This window comes from Trachypithecus francoisi, unplaced genomic scaffold, assembly GCF_009764315.1.
Source record: "Trachypithecus francoisi isolate TF-2019V2 unplaced genomic scaffold, Tfra_2.0 Lachesis_group2, whole genome shotgun sequence".
Lineage (NCBI taxonomy): Eukaryota > Metazoa > Chordata > Mammalia > Primates > Cercopithecidae > Trachypithecus > Trachypithecus francoisi.
In genome coordinates, this window is record NW_022681465.1 from 105,345,302 (window position 1) to 105,360,748 (window position 15,447).

A 15,447-nucleotide genomic window follows, 5' to 3' on the forward strand; every position below is an offset into this window, starting at 1 on the left:
GCTACTCCAGAGGCTGAGGCAGGAGAATGGTGGGAACCCAGGAGGCGGAGCTTGCAGTGAGCTGAGATCTGGCCACTGCACTCCAGCCTGGGTGACAGAGCAAGACTCCATCTCAAAAAAAAAAAACACTCCAGAGAGAAATAATCTACTTTTTCAGCACAGGTAAAAAGTGAGGACGAGCCAAATGATCAGCTATCAGCGATCTACAGGTCTACACTTGATTACTGTGACACAGGTCTACAATTGATTACCTTCCTTCCAAGCACTTACAGCTCACCTGGAGATGGAAGCTAGGAAGAAAGGTCTTCATTTACAAAAGGATAACCTCAAAATGCCATTCACAATCATTTTTTTTAAACTCAGAATGTATTTTCTGATGATAACAAGAGAACCACCAAATTTACTGATTGCTTATCTTGCACCTTGCATTGTGTTGAAACACTCTACACATCTCATTTCTCGAAATGATCCTATGAATCAGGTATTCCTATACACACTTTCTCAATGAGGAGCCTCAGATGTGGAGAGGTTAAGTAAGCTGTCCAAGTTCACACAGCTAGGATGTGGCCGAGTTCAGCTATGAGCCTACACGATCTGTCTCCAGAGGGGTTTAACCTGGTGGCCAGCTTTAAAGGTCAAGACAAAAGGCCAACGTAATCCATGATGTTTCTAAGTGTAATACAATTATAGAATATAACAACCATATTATTCAGTCACTCCTTAGGAGTTAAATGTTTTTAAACCTTGCAATAAAGTTTCTTCAGACTTTTCTATATCTAAACGCCATGACCCCTCTTCTTCAGAATTTTTAAATGGTTACTACACAATAAAAATGAAGTCAAGTGTTTTAAAGCTAAAGTTAAAAAAAAATAGGAAATATAACAACTGACTGAAGGGGTGGCCTGCCCCTCCACACCTGTGGGCGTTTCTCCTTAGGTGGAACGAGAGACTTGAGAAAAGAAATGAGACACAGAGACAAAGTATAGAGAAAGAAAAAGTGGGCCCAGGGGACCGGCGCCAGCACTGGTCTCTGAGTTCCCTTAGTATTTATTGATAATTATCTTTACCATCTTAAAGATAAGGGAGTGGCAGGACAACAGGATCATTTTAGGGAGAAAATTAACAATAAGACATATGAACAAAGATCTCTGTGACATGAACAAGTTCAAAGGAAAATGCTGTGCCTTGATACGCATATGCAAACATCTCCATAAACCTTTTAGCAGCATTGCGGCAAGTCCCGCCAGCAAGTCCCACCTTATGCCGTAAGGTGGTTTTCTCCTATCTCAGTAAACAGAGCATACAACCAGGTCTCACACCGAGATGTTCCATTGCCCAGGGACGGGCAGGATTTTTTTTTTTTTTTTTTTTTTTGGAGACGGAGTCTTGCTCTGTCACCCAGGCTAGAGTACAGTGGCCGGATCTCAGCTCACTGCAAGCTCCGCCTCCCGGGTTTACGCCATTCTCCTGCCTCAGCCTCCAGAGTAGCTGGGACTACAGGCGCCCGCCACCTCGCCCGGCTAGTTTTTTGTTTTTTTTTTTAGTAGAGACAGGGTTTCACCATGTTAGCCAGGATGGTCTCGATCTCCTGACCTCGTGATCCGCCCATCTTGGCCTCCCAAAGTGCTGGGATTACAGGCTTGAGCCACCGCGCCCGGCCCGCGGGCAGGATTTTTAACCAGCAAGCTGCCTTCAGGTACTTGTTTAACAAAGACACATCCTGCACAGCCCAAAATCCATTAAACCTTGAGTCACCACAGCACATGTCTCTTGAAGGAAAAGGTTGGGGGTAGGGTCACAGATTAACAGCATCTCAAATACAGAACAAAACGGAGTCTCTTATGTCTACTTCTTTCTATATAGACACGGTAACAGGCTGATTGATCTCTCTTTCTTTTCCCCACACTGACGAAGTAAAATGCCTACCCAGTATATCCTTTATTTTTAATTTTTGTGGGTACATAACAGTGTATATATTTACGGGGTACATGAGATATTTCGATCCAGTATACAATGCATAATAATCACATCAGGGTAAATAATCACATAAGGTCAGGCGCAGTGGCTCACACCTTTAATCCCAGCACTTTGGAAGGCCACGATGGGCAGATCACCTGAGGTTAGGAGTTCAAGACCAGCTTGGCTAACATGGTGAAACCTCATCTCTACTAAAAATACAAAAAATTAGCCAGGTATGGTGGCGGATGCCTGTAGTCTTAACTACTCAAGAGGCTGAGGCAGAAGAACTGCTTGAACCTGGGAGGTGGGGGTTGCAGTGACTGCACCACCACACCACAGGTATGCACCACCATGTTCAGCTAATTTTTTGTAGGGATGAGGTTTCACCATGTTGCCCAGGCTGGTCTCGAATTCCTGAGCTCAAGCAATCTGTCCACCTCAGCCATCCTGTAGGCATGAGCCACGGTGCCTGGCCTCATTGTAGTTTTGATTTCCATTCTGCTGATGATCAATGATTTTGAGTACCTTTTCATATACCAGTTTGCCATTTGTATGTCTTTTTTTAGGAAATATCTACTCAGATCTTTGGCTCATTTTTTAATCAGAATATTATGCGTTTTCAACTACTGAGTTGTCTGAGTTCCTTATATATTCTGGTTATTAATTCTCTGTCAGATAGACAGTTTGCAAATATTTTCTCCCATTCTGTGGGTTGTCCCTTCACCTTGTTGCTTTCCTTTGCTATGCAGAAGCTTTTTAACTTCACAAGATCCCACTTATCCATTTCTGCTTTGGTTGCCTGTCTTGTGGAGTACTGCTCATGCAATCTTTGCCCACTCCTATGCCCTGGAGAGTTTTCCCAATGTTTTATGTTAATAGTTTCATAGTTTGAGGTCTTAGATTCAGTTTTTAGTCCTTCTTGATTTGGTTTTTTTATATGGCAAGAGATACAGGTCTAGTTTCATTCTTCTGCATATGGATATCCAGTATTCCCAGCACCATTTATTGAAGAGGTTTTCCTTTCCCCAATATATGTTCTTGTTACCTTTGTCAAAAATGAGTTCACTGTAGATGTATAGATTTATTTCTGGGTTCTCTATTCTGTTCCATTGATCTACATGTCTGTTTTTACGCTGGTACCATGCTGTTTTGATTACTACAGCTCTGTAGTATTATTTGAGGTCAGATAATATGATTTCCCCAGTTGTGTTCTTTTTACTCAGGATAGCTTTGGCTATTCTGGGTCTTTTGTGGTTCCATATACATTTTAGGATTTTTTTTTTTTCTATTTCTGTGAAGAATGTCATTGGTATTTTGATAGAAATTGCATTGAATTTGTAGATTGCTTTGGGTAATATGAACATTTCAACAATATTGATTCTTCCAATATATGGACATGAAATATCTTTCCATTTTTTATGTCCTCTTCAATTTCTTACATCAATGTTTTACAGTTTTCATTGTAGAGATCTTTTACTTCCTTGGTTAAGTTTATTCCTAGGTATTTTATTTTATTTGTCCAAATATTTCTTTAATGAGTTACTCCAAAGTAGAGCTAGGGGAAAAATAAAATTCACTACATTGCACTATAGTTTTTTAATTATTCATTGCAGGACAGAGACAAATAAGAAGACCTTGAGATTCAGATGATACTAGATTAAATATGAACCATAACCAAGGTTTTTTTTAAGGTGAAATAAATTTTCCATCCAGGGATGGAAAAATATCCCATTTTTCATGGATCAGACAGTATCTGCAGTGTTTTATTCCCTTCCAAGGGGCACATCTTAAGGAAAAAAGGGCCAGGCGCGGTGGCTCACGCCTGTAATCCCAGCACTCTGGGAGGCCGAGGCAGGCGGATCACGAGGTCAGGAGATCGAGACCATCCTGGCTAACATGGTAAAACCCCGTCTCTACTAAAAATAAAAAATAAAAAAAAAAATTAGCCGAGTGTGATGACAGACACCTGTAATCCCAGATACTTGGGAGGCTGAGGCAGGAGAATGGCATGAACCCGGGAGGCGGAGTGTGCAGTGAGCTGAGATTGCACCACTGCACTTCAGTCTCAGTGACAGAGCGAAATTCCGTCTCAAAAAAAAAAAAAAAATTAGCCTGGCATGGTGGCACGTGCCTGTAATCCCAGCTACTTGGGAAACTGAGGCAGGAGAATCGCTTGAACCCTGGAGGCGAGGGTTGCAGTGAGCCGAGATGGCGTCCACAGAACTCCAACCTGGGCAACAGAGTAAGACTCTACCTCAAAAAAAAAAAAAAAAAAAAAATCACAGTGCAAAACTGGAATGCCTCCAACGGAGAAAGCCAAGAGGGCAAAAGATCTCGAAACCATGGTATACCAGATAAGGAACTGAAATTGGGAGAAAAAAATTCCCACTGGGGAAGGGAGGCAAGAAAGCTACCCTTGGCTGAGCATGGTGGCTCACACCTGTAATCCTAACAGTTTGGGAAGCCAAGGTGGGCAGAGCCAATGAGCTCACAAGTTCAAGACCAGCCTGGGCAACATGGCAAAACCCCGTCTCTACAAAAAATTACCGGCTGTGGTGGCATGCACCTGTAGTCCCAGTTACTCAGGGGGCTGAGAGAGAATGGCTTGAGTCCGGGAGGCAGAGGTTGCAGGGAGGTAGAGGCTGCAGTGAGTCAAGACTAGACTGCACCACTGCACTCCAGCCTGGGTGATAGAGCCAGACCTTGTCTCAAAAAAAGAAAAAAAAAAAATCTACCCTTAAAATATTTGAAGAATCAGTATGCTGATGAAAAGTTTAGAAGTTTAGACTTATTCTGCATATCTTTAAAGGGTAAAAGAACTGGGACTTTCCAACAATGAATTCTACCCAAAAAATGAATTAATTATAGTGCATGAAAACATGACCAGCCAACAAACTAGTCAAAGAATACTGTTAGTTACAGTTGGTATGTTTCCAGCTAGAGACAGGAGAAACTTCTCTCTGCCCATTGTAAGTACTGTCACAGGCACAAGAACTTCCCTTGAGTCTATCCAAGCCAGTATGCCATTTTTTTCCATCCATGGACACTACTCAGATACAAAAAAATTAGTATTCTCCGAACAAAATTTATTCTGAATCACTTCTATTTCTTCTTTCATGGTTTGAAATTAATTTCAAGTATTTTTAGATATGTATTATATTCCAAAGCCAAATAACAAGATGTCTACAATTTGGGTATTTCATGGAATACTACATAGTCCAAAAAAAAAAGAGAACAAGGCCAGGCAGTTCATGCCTGTAATCCCAGTACTTTGGGAGGCCAAGGAGGGCAGATCATGAGATCAGGAGTTTGAGACCAGCCTGACCAACATAATGAAACCCCATCTCTATCAAAAATACAAAAAAATTAGGGGGGCTTGGTGGCAGGCACCTGTAATCTCAGCTACTTGGGAGGCTGAGGTAGGAGAATCGCTTGAAGCTGGGAGGCAGAGGTTGCAGTGAGCCCAGATCGCGCCACTACACTACAGCCTGGGTGACAGTGCGAGACTCTGTCTCAAAAATACAAACAAACAACTAAACAAAAACATCATGTCCTTTGCTGCAACATGGATGCATGCAGATGGAGGCTATTATCCTAAAGGAATTAACAAAGGAAGAGAAACCAAACACCACATATTCTCACTTATAAATGGGAGCTAAACGCTGAGTACACATGGACACGACGAAGGGAACGACAGACACCAGGGCTTACTTGAGGGTAGAGGGTGGGAGGAGTGTAAGGGCCAAAAAGCTACCTATCAGGTACTATGCACACTACCTCAGTGACTAATCATTTTGTACACCAAACCCCAGCAACATGCAATTCACCCATTTAACAAATCTACACATGTACTCCTGAGCCTAAAATAAAAGTTGAAAAATTTAAAAGTAAAAAAAAATTGGGGTACTTTTTTGCTAAATTTAGCTATATTTTCCACTCATGAGTATAAATAATTAATAGAGAACAACACCATATCTAAAATTAGAAGACAGCCTCTTAGTTTGGGACCCATAAAAACTATAGGGGGTGGCTAACATGAATTATTTTCAGTTTTTTTTTTTTTTTTTTTTTTTTTGAGACGGAGTCTTGCTCTGTCGCCCGGGCTGGAGTGCAGTGGCCGGATCTCAGCTCACTGCAAGCTCTGCCTCCCAGGTTTATGCCATTCTCCTGCCTCAGCCTCCCGAGTAGCTGGGACTACAGGCGCCTGCCACCTCGCCCGGCTAGTTTTTTTGTATTTTTTAGTAGAGACGGGGTTTCACCATGTTAGCCAGGATGGTCTCAATCTCCTGACCTCGTGATCCGCCCATCTCAGCCTCCCAAAGTGCTGGGATTACAGGCTTGAGCCACTGCGCCCGGCCTATTTTCAGTTTTTAAAAACAAAACAAGGCTGGACATGGTGGCTCACACCTGTAATCCCAACACTTTGGGAGGCCGAGGCATGTGGATCATCTGAGAACAGGAGTTCGAGATCGGCCTGGCCAACATGGCGAAACCCGTCTCTACTAAAAACATAAAAAATTAGCCAGGCATGGTAGTACACGCCTGTAGTCTCAGCTACTCAAGAGGCTGAGGCAGGAGAATTGCTTGAACCTGGGAGACGGAGAGTACAGTGAGCTATCGCGCCATTGCACTCCAGCCTGGGTGACAGAGCAAGACTCCATCTCAAAAAAACAAAAACCAAAAAACATACATTTCCTTCACATTAATACACAAACTAACAAAAAATGATGGTTTTCTTAATTTTTAACATTTCTATCAACTCAACTTGTGGTTCTGTCTCACATAAATCAAAAGCTCTGATTGATAGATACATCACGATTTTTTTAAAATAAGGAAATAAATTACTGCTTTGAAATGTACCTCAACTGAGCATGGTAGCTCATGCCTATAATCCCAGCACTTGCGGAAGCTGAGGTGAAAGGACTGCTTAAGGCCAGGAGCTCAAGACCAGCCTGGGCAACAAAGCAAGACCCCATCACTATTAGAAAAGAAAAGAAAAGAACCTCAACGAAGTGTCATACATGGTACATGGGGTGGGTGTAGAGAGATAATAAAAGGGAGAAAAGATAAGAAGATGAGGATCACTGAACTAGATACTAAAAGCTATCCTAATTCCGCTGATAATATTAGTAGCTCACCATTAATACATTAGCACATTTAGGTAATTCCGTCAACAACATTTTGAGATAAATTCTGTAATAACCACTCTTACAGATGAGGAAACTGAGGCCAGGAGAGATTCAGTATCTTAATAAAAGTCAGGCAGCCAGAAACAGCAAAGTCAGGATTCAAACCTATGCCTATAGGCTTAAACTGTAGAACTGCACTGAGTAGCAACTACTGTTGATGGAAGTATCAGAATAAATTAATCAGGTATATCACAAGCCAATCCAAACTTGAAAGCACGGGTATACATGTATAAAAGCTTTCAGACTACAAAATTCTTTATTAGTATGGTTTAGTACTTTATCTTTCATTGTATAACAGTAAGTCAAACTCACTGACTTTCTCTCCACTTCTATAAATTACTAAATTGGCTTCTGTCCTCATCACTATATTAATGCTACTACTCATAAGATCTATAATAACCCTCCAAGTTCCAAATTCAACTGATTATTTTCATTCTTATTCCTCTTGACCTTATGACAGACTACACCAAACTGACCACCTTCTGTCACTTAAAAGTTTCTGTCTTTCCTTGACACTCAAGACAATCCGACTTTCTGGAGAGGGATCTAGGCAGATAATACAGATATGGGAGCTACCAGTGTATATATTTGGTAAATGGAACCACTAGACAGGATAAGATTTCTAAATAAGGCCGGGGGCCAGTGGCTCACACCTGTAATCCCAGCACTTTGGGAGGCCGAGGCGGGCGGATCACAAAGTCAGGAGATTGAGACCATCCTGGCTAACAGGGTGAAACCCCGTCTCTACTAAAAATCACTTGAACCCAGAGGCAGAGGCTGTGGTGAGCTGAGATTGCACCACTCACTCCATCCTAGGTGACAGAGTGAGGCTCCGTTTCAAAAATAAAAACAGTCTAATAAATGGATTTGTTGCCAATTCATATTTTCAAAAATTGTGTGCATTTGGACTTAAGGAACCTTTTCACATTTTTTTTTTTTTTTTTTTTTTGAGACGGAGTCTCGCTCTGCCGCCCAGGCTGGAGTGCTGTGGCCAGATCTCAGCTCACTGCAAGCTCCGCCTCCCGGGTTCACGCCATTCTCCTGCCTCAGCCTCCCGAGTAGCTGGGACTACAGGCGCCCGCCACCTCGCCCGGCTAATTTTTTTGTATTTTTTTAGTAGAGACGGGGTTTCACCGTGTTAGCCAGGATGGTCTCGATCTCCTGACCTCGTGATCCACCCGTCTCGGCCTCCCAAATATTTCACCTAACTATAAGCCTCGGTTATTCCACTTGCTCTTACTTAGAAACCTTATCCCATCTAGAGGCTCCATTTACCAAATATATACACTGGTAGCTCCCTACTATCTATTATCTGCCTAGATTTCTGGTTCATATTTGCAACAGTTCACGCAATACCTCTACCTGGATTCTCCCTCAGGAAACCCAAACCTAAATAAAGTATATCCAAAGTTAACCAGGCATGGTGGCTCCCAGCATTTTGGGAGGCCAAGGCAGGCAGATCACTTGAGGTCAGGAGTTCAAGACCAGCCTGGACAACATGGTAAAACCCTGTTTCTACTAAAAATACAAAACTCAGCCAGGCGTGGTGGTGGACACCTGTAATCCCAGCTACTTAGGAGGCTGAGGAAGGAGAATCACTTGAACCTAGGAGGCAGAAGTTGCAGTGAACCAAGATCGCACCACTGCACTCTAACCTGGGCAATAGAGCGAGACTCCATCTTCCAAAAAAAAGAAAAAAAAAAACAAAAAAACAAAAAAACGGGACTCCATCTTCCACAAAAAAAAAAATGTTAACTTCTCTCCCTCTACAATCCTCTTCTTCCTCTCCTCACATTCTATATTAACAAAGCAACCACCTACCCAGTTGTATGCTACAACCTGTTGAAGTCATCCTCCACTCAGTCATTCCTTTCCCTTAACACAACTCTTCATTGTCATCATTAACAAAATTGGGTGATACTATCATTATGCACATATCACACGTCAGTAAGCTTTATACGCTACTTCTGGTCATTTCAATAAGCTTGCAAAGTATGTCTCATACTCATTTTACAGCTAAAGAAGCCAAGCCTAAGTAACTATCCCTCATTTACACAACCATGGCAGCAGAGTCCTGGTGCCCTGACTTAAATCCAGTCTGTGTGACACCAAAGCACATCTCCTTCCACCTCAAATACTGCCTTTCTACTTCAGCAGATGTGTCTCAACTCTAGCCCCTCCTCTGTCACCTCCACAGCCACAGCTTTGCTTCAAGGCTTTGCCAAGATTATCATAAAGGCTCATATCTTTTCTCCAATCCAGTGTTTAAACTGCTATTGGAATGATCTTCCTAAAAAGAGAGAGAGAGAACCCCATTCTGTTCATTCCTTTCTTCAAAAACCCATTATTGGTTCCCCATCACCATGGAGCAAAACTCATACACATCCATTCACAATCAGGTCCCAATCCACCATGGGACCTGGGCCAGATCAACTGACTTCCCTGTTTTCAGAACAGGACCGGTTATAACTCTACGCTTTAGCATTTGCTGGGACTGTCTCTCATCGTATCCCACATCCCCAAAAACTTCTGACAAGTTCTCACTTATCCATTGTTCAAGACCAAGTTCAACTGTCACCGCCTCTGTAAAGCCCTTCCAGAGTCATTCAGACAGAATTAATGCAGCCCTCCTCTGCAAGCCCCATATTACTTTGTTCAGTTCACTCACAGGATTATCTGCTTAATGTCTGTCTCATCTTTAAGACTGAATTTCTAGATTACTTTGTACATTCATGTTTTTGTACCCAGCCTAACAGTACACATTACAAGGACTACTGGAATGAATTTTCCAAATTAATCCTATACCTGAGAAGTTACAAATAAAGTGTGACAACATGCAACTTGGCACTTTTTGAAATATGCAATTTGCTAAATTTGTCCCCAACTTGTATTTTCAAAAATCTTTGTAGTTAGACCTTAAGGAATTGTTTTTTTTTTTTTTGTTTTTTTTTTTTTTGAGACGGAGTCTCGCTCTGCCGCCCAGGCTGGAGTGCAGTGGCCGGGTCTCAGCTCACTGCAAGCTCCGCCTCCTGGGTTTACGCCATTCTCCTGCCTCAGCCTCCAAGCAGCTGGGACTACAGGCGCCCGCCATGTCGCCCGGCTAGTTTTTTGTATTTTTTTAGTAGAGACGGGGTTTCACCATGTTAGCCAGGATGGTCTCGATCTCCTGACCTCGTGATCCGCCCGTCTCGGCCTCCCAAAGTGCTGGGATTACAGGCTTGAGCCACCGCGCCCGGCCAGGAATTGTTAACATTGTAATTCACAATACTTCACTGAACTATAGCCCCCATGACAGTAGGGCCTGTTTGTGCCCTACAACACACAACAGATACTCAATGTTTGTGGAAAAAAAGAAAGCTATCTTTGTTTAGCCTAAACTAGCATTTTATTGGAACAGTTAGTAACCAAACCTGTATTCTTAAAACAAACAAAAAAAAAAAACACAGGTGGGGGTGGAAGGAATCCAGGCAAGTCACAATTCTAGCCTAAAAAACAGGTTAGCACAGATGAGTAGTCCCCTATACAGAGCACGTAAATGTTAAGGTATCATATACCAACTCTAAAACTCCAAGAGTCTAATAAGTATTCTAGGATATCTGATAAATTATTTGTTTTTCCTTCACTATCTTTAAATCATCACACCTTTTCCTTAATAATTCTACCTTGAGTGATTTTATTGTTATCATTGAAACAATTGTGAAATATTCCTACCACCACTGAGGCATACCAAATTTAGAACTTAAATTTCAGGGCTAAATATACAAAAAATAATGGCATGGGAGGAGACTATCATCCTAAATACGATAATCACACAATTTCTTTTTTCCACTTAGAATCACAAAATCTCAGTGGAAGGAACATACAAGTTTTGTTTAACTTCCTACCCAACCAACAATCCTTTATACAGAATCCTTGACAGATACTGTTTTGTTTTGTTTTGTTTGTTTGTTTGTTTTGAGACGGAGTCTCGCTTTGTGGCCCAGGCTGGAGTGCAGTGGCCTGATCTCAGCTGACCGCAAGCTCCGCCTCCCGGGTTCACGCCATTATCCTGCCTCAGCCTCCGAGTAGCTGGAACTACAGGCGCGCACCACCACGCCCGCCTAATTTTTTGTATTTTTAGTAGAGACGGGGTTTCACCCTGTCAGCCAGGATGGTCTCGATCTCCTGACCTCGTGATCCGCCCGCCTGGGCCTCCCAAAGTGCTGGGATTACAGGCGTGAGCCAGACAGATACTGCTGGAACCTCTACATGAATACTCAACTCTCTTATGTTGTACTTACCTTTAAAAAGTAAATCTTACTGAATTTTTAGGCAGACGACTGAACATAATATGCTTAAGACTTAAAACGGAGTATTCAGGCAGGAGCTAATAGAGAAAAATATTAGGTTTTTGCTTTCAATTTCTCAACCATTGGTAAAATAATGTTCAAAATCTCAAGCAACCTCAAAGACAAAAGCACACCAAGATCACTTCCAAACTGGAGTCAATTAAATACAATCTTACCAATTCAGTGAACTTCTCTGACTTGTATAATAACAGAATCAATGTAAAAGTGTAAGAGTTGTGTTTAACTCAGCGCTGTTACTTGCTAGAAAAAAGAAAAATCTCATCCCCCATAGGCCTAGGATAGGTCCAGACAGGTCACCCGCAATCCCTAGCAGGCAAGCTTTGCTTCAATTCCCTAAACCAAGACTCATCTCTAAATGTCTAAGGTTCTTTTCGCCTCCATAATTCTCCCTATAGAACGAACATATCTTTAATGGGAAGCATGGTATTTCTGCCAGGGGTGGCACACGATATGGAATCACTTGTTTGAAGACAAAATTAGTGGGAGTTTTCAACAAAACAGAAAATGAAAAGTTTAATTTAATAAGGAGGGTGACATGGAAATCTTTCCTCAAAAACACTTAATTAATTTGTTTTCTCCAAATCAAAATCCTTTGTTGGATATACATTCCATCTTTATTAAATAAATGATAGCATTTGTAATGACTTGAATACTATCTCAAAGGTCAGACTAATTTGAAGCCTTGTAGAACCTAAAATCCACAGGTAAAACATCTTAATTTACGGTCACTCACGTGGAAGGTCAACGTTGCTATTCACATAAGCTAATTCTAAGTTCCCCAAACAGATCCTCATCATTAATTTAAGGAGAAAAGTCCACTATGACGATCATGTTTTATCTTTGTTTGCGCTTCGAGTGTTAGTACAAACGGACTTTTCCGGCCGGGCGCGGTGGCTCAAGCCTGTAATCCCAGCACTTTGGGAGGCCGAGATGGGCTGATCACGAGGTCAGGAGATCGAGACCATCCTGACTAACACGGTGAAACCCCGTCTCTACTAAAAAATACAAAAAATTAGCCGGGCGAGGTGGCGGGCGCCTGTAGTCCCAGCTACTCGGGAGGCTGAGGCAGGAGAATGGCGTAAACCCGGGAGGCGGAGCTTGCAGTGAGCTGAGATCTGGCCACTGCACTCCAGCCTGGGCGACAGAGCGAGACTCCGTCTCAAAAAAAAAAAAAAGGACTTTTCCCAGGTGCCTCTCGCCATCTCATGCCTTGCCTTTCCTCCAAAACAAGCAAAACTAAAATACTAAAAATTTTAGTCTGGTCCATACTAGTCACTAAAAATCTTTCCTCTTGTCAACACTTCATAGTAGCATAAGGGACGTAGTTTGCAAAGATTATCTGTACATCCCGTGTAAAAAATAAAATAGCATGGCACACCAAACCCAGATCCACTTCGGTGAATTCCCTCCAGGGCCCAAATGTGTTCATTATGCAACAGCCAGCATTCCCGATTGTAATCCCTGTCTGTGATGCAATGACAAAATACAAATGGCTTGGGTATAATCTGCTCAGTTCATAAGTAGAGTAATTCGCGAGGAGCCAACGAATTAAAATATTTCCCAAATTCTCAGGAACCTTGAAAATGACAAATTGTGTCACAGTTCTGTGAGAATCACAATGAAAACTTTCCCTTCTGGAAATTTTTTAGAAATATGTCCCTCCGGTTCCAACCCCCCAAAAAATCCGTACACACCGTTTTAATTTACGTTAGGAACTGCTCTCCCAGAGGGGAAAGGTGACCTGCATCAGGTGGTTATTTTCGAATCCACCCCGATACGATACCCACGCCGCTTCCCAGACGCTGAAAAGCCAGCGAGATGCTTCATGCTTTCTCCCCAAGGACAGTCATGGGAGTCGGTGTAATCCAGACCCCCGAGCCATAAACCACCCAGGGTTCAAGGTTTCACCTCCCGAGGCATAGGCCTCTTGGAAAAAATGGCATAATGGAGAACTGAGAACACAATTACGACAAAACTGCAACGACCTGCATTCTAGAGGAGAGAGAATCATACAGTATCTATTCCAAAAGTAGTTACAGGTAAGGGAAGGCGGTCAGAGCATCTCTGGAGGCCACCTGGTCCCGTGAACCGAGTCTAAACGCTGAAGTTCCACACCTCCCCGAGTCCGCGTCTCCCCAAGCCAAAGCAATCAGCGCGCACGCCAAGCATCCAGGTGGGGAGAGGACGAGGGGAGGGGGCGGCCAGCCGCAGCTGCGAACCGGCCCGCGGCGGAGGCGAGGAGAGAAGACCAGCATTCCCTCACACAAAATGGTGGCGCCAAGGCGGAGGCCGGCGCACCTGGGGGCGCCACACGCCCTACGGGATTCCCGCAGACCGCCGCCAGCTGGACGCGAGCCCCGGGTCCAGGCGGCCCGCACCGGTCTGCGCCAGGCCCAGCCCGAAGAGGCCATTCACAGCCGGTGGCCCGCGTCGCCGCTTGGTGTCCGCGGGACTGATGCCGGCGGGGGCGAGGGCCTGGCGCGACCGCCTCGGCCTCACCCCCAGTCCGCGCCGGGGATAGGGAGCGCACTCACCTCAGACGCGCCCCGGGAGCCGCTGGAAGGGCACGGGAAAGGAGGCGGAGCCGCACGAATGAATGGAGCCGGCGGCTGTTCGCTGGCGACCTCCGGCCGGTCCCGGGCCGCACCACTCGCGGCTGCCAGGGCTGGTGCGGCCGCCTCCCGCTCGCCCCAGACGCCCGGCTCCTCGTCGCGGGTCGGCCGCGGCCCACCGTGCCCTCCGACGACGTGACGCACTAGCGCCGCAGCGCCTCCAGCCTTCGCTTCCGCTCCGCGCCCGCGCCCACCGCGAATCCCCCCACCCGCCCGCGCAGAGCGGCCCCTCCTCGGAGCCGGCGACGCCGCCCTGCCTCCCTCCAGCCCAGGCTCTCAGGCGCTGGCCGGCAGGTGCGGCCTTGGCCAGCCCGGGCGTGCCACGCGGCCCCAGCCTAGCCACCCGCGCCCCCTCTCTCCGCCCCGGCCGCCGTCACCCGGCAGCGCGACGCCCAGCTCAGGGCGATGGCCTGGTATTAAAGAGTCACCTTGGCTTAGATATAAAAATAGATGCAGTTAAGCCGCGGGGGCTACAACGCTGATTCTGCGTATTCCTTTAATGCCAACCTTCGCAGGATTCTGTTCGCATATCCCGGCGGAGTTCTCCAGCCCTGCGCAGGCCCTCCTGAAATTTACCCAGAGTGGGCGCGGCCATCCCGACCTCGGGACAGGGGTGCAGAGGGCACGGGCGAGGACCGCCGGCCTCCGCCCCGCCACCTTCATCCTAAACCTACTGCCACTTAGGTGCGTGCAAGGAAGAATGTGGTCTGCTTTCACAGTCTAGAGAAGTCCTAGAGTCCGGACTTTCATCTGGAGATGTCAGGAAAATACCAAATTCCTGCGCTGACCTTTTCTCTTTCACCGTTTAACCGGTACAGACTAACCCTGACCCAGAAAGACAGCAGGGTTCCATCCGGCTTTCCTCCCCTGCCTCTGCCAGCTCTATTCTACCGTCGTATGGCCTCTCGCACCTTTGCTAATTACACGTTCCTACTGAAAAAATTAGCCCTCCTGCGTTTAAAACATGATACATTGTCTTTAAGGTAATGCATATTGTAGTCTAACGTATTTAATAAATGTATTGAGAAACAATATTGTATGTATTAATGTCAAGACTTTCTTTTACTCATTATCCAAGAACCGTAGCCTTATGTTCAGCTCATCCAGAAAAGTTGGAAATTGCTTCTTTCATTCCCGGGAAATATTTAACAATCACAATACCAACTTTCACGAATTTCCTAATGATTAGCAATATTAGCAAGATCAAAAAATACTTCAAAGAATACTTGTTGATACAGATATATTTGACCCTGATTTAAAAAAAAAAAAATAGGTTTTTCTGCCATGTAAGAATATATTGTTTCATTTGTATAATATTTAATTAGCCAAAATCTTGAC

The 15,447-nt window shown here is 44.4% G+C and overlaps 2 protein-coding genes across 5 annotated transcripts in view; one reads left to right on the forward strand and one right to left on the reverse strand.

Annotated features, from left to right (window-relative positions):
* Positions 1-14,690, reverse strand: part of FAM169A (family with sequence similarity 169 member A) — an 89,585-nt gene extending 74,895 nt beyond the window's left edge. For 2 of the 4 annotated variants that reach the window (XM_033179876.1, XM_033179877.1), the window contains exon 1: positions 14,032-14,153. The gene's annotated coding sequence lies outside the window, so the exon portion shown is untranslated. Of the gene's footprint in view, positions 1-14,031; positions 14,160-14,537 lie in introns of those variants that run through there. The other 2 variants (XM_033179875.1, XM_033179878.1) reach the window with 2 other exon arrangements.
* Positions 13,371-15,143, forward strand: LOC117065267 (CDK5 and ABL1 enzyme substrate 1-like). The gene is made up of 2 exons (XM_033179879.1): positions 13,371-14,522; positions 14,625-15,143. Exon 1 carries the CDS (start codon positions 13,766-13,768, stop codon positions 14,246-14,248), a length of 483 nt encoding a protein of 160 aa, XP_033035770.1. The 5' UTR covers positions 13,371-13,765; the 3' UTR covers positions 14,249-14,522; positions 14,625-15,143.
* The last annotated feature ends 304 nt before the right edge of the window (positions 15,144-15,447 follow it).

What these genes read in the sequence shown, in the direction of transcription:
- LOC117065267 (XM_033179879.1), top strand. Translation starts at nt 13,766, where the DNA reads ATGGTGGCGCCAAGGCGGAGGCCGGCGCACCTGGGGGCGCCACACGCC.